The following is a 6000-nucleotide window of genomic DNA, read 5'->3' on the forward strand; positions in this document are numbered from 1 at the left end:
ACCATTTAGGTGTGGTGGATTAATCAAACATTCACATTCCCTCTATTCCTAATAATTTTTTGAAGGGACGTAAACTGTCTTCGAAATTATGTATACTAGACTTTTAAGCATTCAAGCTATAAAAAATATGGCAAAACTTGGTAACCAATCGGATTTCATCCTAATATTTTGTTAAGGAAATCCGTCATAGGTAAAGGTCTGATGCCAAATGATTTGGAAATCACTGCAATAGGAGTAAGATTTGGATCAAGATCTAATATCTCAAAAGCAATTAATTCTTTAATCTATAATTTAAAGAATTAAAAGAATTAAAAGTATTTAATTGTTCTTTCACTTGTAAATTAATTAGAAGGAAAAGAAAAAAATAGGACTATGTTAAGTTTTAAAGAATTAATTAGGGTTTCATTCCTCATGCTTTGATCACTGAGACAAATCAATCATTCATAAACCAAATTAATATGAATGTTTTCTTTTCTCTACGATTCATCAGTTGCAGTTTGTTGATGAACAATCGTTATGGAGACGATGGACGCTGAAGACTGTGGGAAAGTTCAGAGAGGAGGCTCAAAGGTACAGTAAGCAGCCTACGATATATATTTCTGATTTTAGGTTTTCTTTTTGGAGTTTTTAAGTTGACTACTTAGGTTTTGTTTTCCTTGAAGTCGACAATATGAAGGATATAAGTCGCTTTACGTGTGTGGGTTGTAGAGAACTGGGTATTTGAGGTGTTAATGCATTGTCGACGGTTGATCAGCGAATTAACTGTTGTGTAGTTATTGTAGATGCTTTCTCTGTCCTGTATTGTAGTTTGATTACGATTTCTGGAAAACATTTCAGTCTCATGTTCTAGAATTGTTAGAAAAACTCTTGGAGATGAACTCGTTCTATTAAGATTTGTTTGGTTGAGAAAGCAGACGATAGACAAAATTTAATAAAAAATAAAATAAAATGGGACTTAGTGTGAACGGACAAACAGAGGGACGATGAGAGAAGTCGTATGGGAGAGATTAGTACGAGAAAATTTGTAATGTTAACTGGGAAGAGAAAATACGTGGAGAGAAATTGTCAGAGTGAGTGGTAAAGAAAAGGTGGGACTGAGAGTGTGAATTTTGAATACGTTGTTCTCTCGTCTTAAATTCAATATCGACAACCTTTAAGTTGACCCTTTTTCTTTCTTTTTTTATAATGGCCTTTTTCATTTTTGCCTCATCTCATTGTGCTCTTTCAAACTTATCAGCATCAGGTTTGAATCTGATCACTTGGAGGGGAACTAGTAATGGCCATCACGCGAACATTTTCTCCTAAATGTGCGACTTGCTCTATGATTAAATGGTTGGCTTTAGCTGCTACGTTCAGGAAGGTTGCTGCGTCTGGGTACAATTTCAAACCTATGGTAATATTTTTTTTTTTATTGTTCCAACTATTTTGTCAATATCTGCCTCTGCTGACCGTGCTGACCCATCTATTCAATGTTGACAGACGTTCTGCTCCCCTCTTAGGATCCTCATCTATTCATGCCAATACCGCCAAACGTTAGAAAAGGAAGTCATGTTTTTAATACTGAACATATCTTATACAAAAACTGCATAGGGATTGGGAACTATTTTCAATATGGAATTCCATAGGGATTGTTTGGAAACTATTTTCAAAATTGTTTTCTGTGTTTCAGAATAAAAGTTGTATAGAAGTAAAATTTTCTACTATTAATTCTCACAATTAAATTATTCTCTACTATTATCACAATTACACGCACGTGAATAGTGTTTTGATTACATTAGTCACCACTCATCCATCCCAGTTTTTGAATAATGCTTTCCGAAATATATATGAAACTATTTTTCGACAATTTTCGAGTTATCTAATGAAACTACCTCCATAATTTTTACAAATCATTCAATTATTGATTTTGAATTTTGAATTTTCTCCAACAGGGTTCTTTGAGAGGGAAGTGGAGCAATGCAGTATTGCAGTTGTGTGGACCGAGGAAGAAGCATTGCCTGAGCTGCAGAGAATGTTTGCAGAGGCACATGCAACTGTAATCGGTGGAGCCCCTGCTTCTAGTACTAGAGAGCCAGAGCTTGATCAAAGTTTAAAAGAATTAACTAAAGGTGTTTAACAGAGTGCAAAGACTAATATCTGAACAATATCAGTTTCCAGTTTCTGAACTTGTACGTTTTCCTCCTGAAATGTTTTGTATACAATCATTATTTTGGATCAACTTATATTCAGTAGTCTTTTTTAGGCTTATTCTTTTGCCTTTTAAACTGCCTGACTCGTTTGTTTTTCGCTTAACAGTCAATCTGCTCTTGATTTGTGCATTTCTCTGATCTTCCGCTGATTGGGCTCGAGTTACACCCTCTGGTTGAGATCCAACTACATCATTACAACGAGTTCTCATTCATCATCGGTGGGTCAAAGTTGAAATAAAACAGGGTATGGGAGTTTACAACTCATTGGCGTACATTTTTGCTCAAGTTTTTACTTTCTTGCTTTTGTCTCTTTCCGTTGAGTGCATTTTCCTTTTTAGCTTCCCAGCTTTATCAAGACATGAGTGTAAGTAATTACAGTAGAATAACTTCACGACCTGCATTCTAACAGTTACTCCAACAAATCACCAACTTCTTATAGATACCTATAGCCAGCGGTACCAAAACGAGATTTTGATCCATAGATGCTGTGGTCGAGCTATGGCGTAATGCCAGCTCAAGGCGATTGGCGACTAAGATTAATTTATGTTTAGTAGGCCATATGAAATACGGTAATGTTTTTTTCCCCAGGAAATGTAGAGTTTCCCTCCTCATTCATCGTTATGGCTCATTAAACTAGAAGTTGGTAGAATGTCTACTCCACAACCAGCAAAGGCCATGCGATTTCAGTAACTCCAGAGATAAGCCTTACGTCATCTCCTATGATACTTTGCATCTCCTTAAGACAGCTCAGAATTTTTCAGTGGTTGCATTTTCCGACCAATGTTCATTGTGAACAGTGTTGTCTCCACTCTTTTGTAGGGTCTCCATCCTCGGCTCCCATAAGTTTTACTCGTCTGAGATTTGGGTCAAAATGTAAAAAGGGTCGGTCAATCAAAATCCCTCCCAATCCCCACTCTCTCACTCTCTCACTCTCTCTCTCTCCCTACAAGAAAGTGAAAGAACGCTCACTTTGTCTCCTCAGATTCCCTTCTTTTCCATTTTTCATGTCCCTCTATGCCTCTCTCTTCATATTTCATATATCAGCTGGTGGGTCAGTGTGTGTTTCTTTTGTCAGGATTCTCTTGCGCTGCCTAGAAAATAAAGAATTTTGAGTACTGCCCCCACATACCAAATTAAAGAGAAGAGCCCAGAATCTCTCTCATTCTTTTATATTCTCACTCAGTCTCTTCTGAAATATTTTAAGGAACTGTCCTGCTCTCTTCCTTTGCTTTCATATGAAGACGCTTATGGATTCCTCCTCCTCCAGAAGACACTTCCACTGGACCCAGAAGGTGGGAAGTGAAGAAGAAGATGACCAATACCCACTTCCAACCCTCAAACCTACCTCCGTGGCCGCCGAGCTGGAAGAGATGAAGAAGAAAAACAGAGTCGTCTCTCCAGAGCCGCAGCCACCGCATCCCGCAGCCCAAGTACAAAGAAGGAAGATGCCGACCATTGCAGTTGCTCGGTTGCGTTCGGTTCTCACAGTTTTTGCCAAAAATCGGTCTAGCCTTTCACCGGGTCTGGGTTCTCGGGTCGTTGGAACCCTTTTCGGATCTCGGCGTGGCCATGTGCATTTTGCATTCCAAAGAGACCCCAGCTCCGAACCTGCCTTTTTGGTAGAGCTTGCGACGCCTATTAGTGGCTTGGTAAAAGAAATGGCGTCTGGATTAGTCCGAATTGCATTGGAATGTGATAAAGAGAAAGAAGGGGGGAAAAAAGCTGTGAGACTTCTAGAAGAGCCGCTCTGGAGGACATTTTGCAATGGGAAGAAGAGCGGTTTTGCTACAAGGAAGGATTGTGGGGCTAAAGAGATGAAAATCCTCAAGGCTGTGGAGCCAATTTCGATGGGTGCTGGTGTTCTGCCAGGAAACTATGAAGCTGAAACCGAATCGGCTGGAGCTGAGTCGCCTGGATCTGAAACCGGTTCTGATAATGAGATCATGTACATGAGAGCCAAATTTGAGAGAATTGTGGGTTCTAGAGATTCTGAAGCTTTCTACATGATGAACCCAGATAGCAATGGAACTCCCGAACTCAGTATCTATCTGCTTAGAGTCTAATTAAGCTGCAGCCATGAAATCTCTGGGTCTTGCTCATTTCAAAAGAATTTAGTCAAGCCTTGATGGAGCCCAGCTAGATTTCTCCATAACCTTACTTTTGTTTTAATTTCCTTTCCTTTCTGATCTCTTGGGAAAATGGTTAGTGGGTTATTGTATTTTGTTAGAGTAGGTGGGGGGGCAATACATTATAACATGTTGGGAGGAGGGGGCCATGAAGGTGTATATGTATAGGTTTTTGTTCAGTCCTTTATATTTGATAAGACAAGGTGGGCGTTGCAATCAAATGATTGTCTTTGCATTTTGGTTAAATTCTTCTTGTTTGCCAATAGCAGAGACTCCCCAATCGACAACATGTTACAGGAGCGAAAGAAAGAGAGATTTAATCCATGCTATTACTTATTGCAGGCAAGTGCTTTTGCTATTTGTCTCCACTCTTTGTTTCTTTTCAAAAATGACATCCATAATCTATCCAGATTTGCATCATCTTCTTAATCGTGGCTTGTTGGTTTCTTAACTATCCTTAACGAGGATGCTTTATGCTCCAGTTTGGTCTCTGGATCTTGTCCTATTTATACGTGGTAACGAGCTATTGAGGGGGTGAGGAGGATCAATCTTTCTCTTTTCTCTTTAGTCTGTTAAATTACAACTCCTTCCGTTTGAACCATCGGACCGCTGAACCAAATGATTTTTTATTTACATGTTTTATTAGTCGAAGTCTCTTCTATGTTGAGATTTGAAGTCTGATCTGTACTTTAAGTGGAATCAGACATATTTTCATTCTCTCTTTTGGTAAATAGATGGAGATAAAGAGATTCATTGTTTAATTTGGATAGAGATGCATTGTACAAAAGCTTGTAAACTGGGTCATACTTTGAATTTAGGGAGTAAAGTTGAAAGAAGGCTAAAGAAGGAAAGGAGATTATTCTTGCTGTTGCCTTCTTTTTCAGATGGTGGGTGCTCTTGGGTAAGGATGCCCCCCCTACCCTTCTTCAATAAATTCACCAACGATCATTATTTCAGTGTCTTCTTCCTTCATCTTTCCCTGTGAGGTTTCGATCGTCTAGCGACTTAGGGTCACATAACCTTCCCACAAAATTTTAGCGTTTTATGTATTGGACAATGATCAAGATGAACCAATAATTACTTTTTGTTTTACATATCTATGTGGGAAAATTCATCCCAATATGTTTTTGAAATAAAGCCAGATCATAGAAGTCATCAAAAGGCAACAAAAATAATCAAAGGAATGGCAACTAGCATCCCCAACAGCACATTGAGCTTTCCTCCTTTTGTTGACTGCTTTCACCCTTCTTCAAAGTACCGATTCTCTACTTTCACATCTCTTAAGTTTCTGACTCGATTCTTTTCTGATAGTTTTGGGATTCTATATTTTCAGCCAAGATTAATCAAATGTGACAGATTTTGAAGGCCTCAAGAATCTAATGAATTGTTACGGGGAAAATTTTGTATCTATCATAGACAAAGGGTGAGGAATAGCAACATAAATCGTCAAAGATGGCTCTAGTTGGAAGAAAAGGACCCAATTCCACATGGACGATTTGGCAAGTGGGCTCGGAGGATGTAGCCACCATGGTTAGTGGCCTTTCTTTCTCTTCCTGGTTTCATGGCCTTCATAAGCTCTCTCTCTGTCCATACCCCAGAGAAAGAGGGGGAGAATGGGGCATTTTTGGGAAGTGTGGGTTACAGCTCGGGGAAAAAAAAAAAAAAAAAATAACAAAAAGAAAGAA

General features: G+C 38.8%; 1 protein-coding gene and 1 long non-coding RNA gene across 4 annotated transcripts; both read left to right on the forward strand.

Annotated features, from left to right (window-relative positions):
• Window positions 1-3309: 3309 nt before the first annotated feature.
• Window positions 3310-4596, forward strand: LOC111489971 (protein MIZU-KUSSEI 1-like). Its single transcript, XM_023138377.1, has one exon. It carries the CDS (start codon window positions 3425-3427, stop codon window positions 4250-4252), a length of 828 nt encoding a protein of 275 aa, XP_022994145.1. The 5' UTR covers window positions 3310-3424; the 3' UTR covers window positions 4253-4596.
• Window positions 4597-4720: 124 nt separating this feature from the next.
• LOC111489974 lies at window positions 4721-5984 on the forward strand. Of its 3 annotated transcripts, none has more exons than XR_002719485.1 (3): window positions 4721-4849; window positions 5454-5569; window positions 5649-5984. It is a non-coding gene; the product is annotated as an uncharacterized LOC111489974 (long non-coding RNA). The 3 variants fall into 3 exon arrangements; XR_002719484.1 differs by having other exon boundaries at window positions 5458-5569; XR_002719483.1 differs by lacking the exon at window positions 4721-4849 and having other exon boundaries at window positions 5053-5569.
• Window positions 5985-6000: the final 16 nt, after the last annotated feature.

This window comes from Cucurbita maxima, unplaced genomic scaffold, assembly GCF_002738345.1.
Source record: "Cucurbita maxima cultivar Rimu unplaced genomic scaffold, Cmax_1.0 Cma_Scf00015, whole genome shotgun sequence".
In the NCBI taxonomy this organism is placed as follows: domain Eukaryota; kingdom Viridiplantae; phylum Streptophyta; class Magnoliopsida; order Cucurbitales; family Cucurbitaceae; genus Cucurbita; species Cucurbita maxima.

Coding starts and splice junctions, on each gene's coding strand:
- LOC111489971 (XM_023138377.1), top strand. CDS start 3,425: ATGAAGACGCTTATGGATTCCTCCTCCTCCAGAAGACACTTCCACTGG.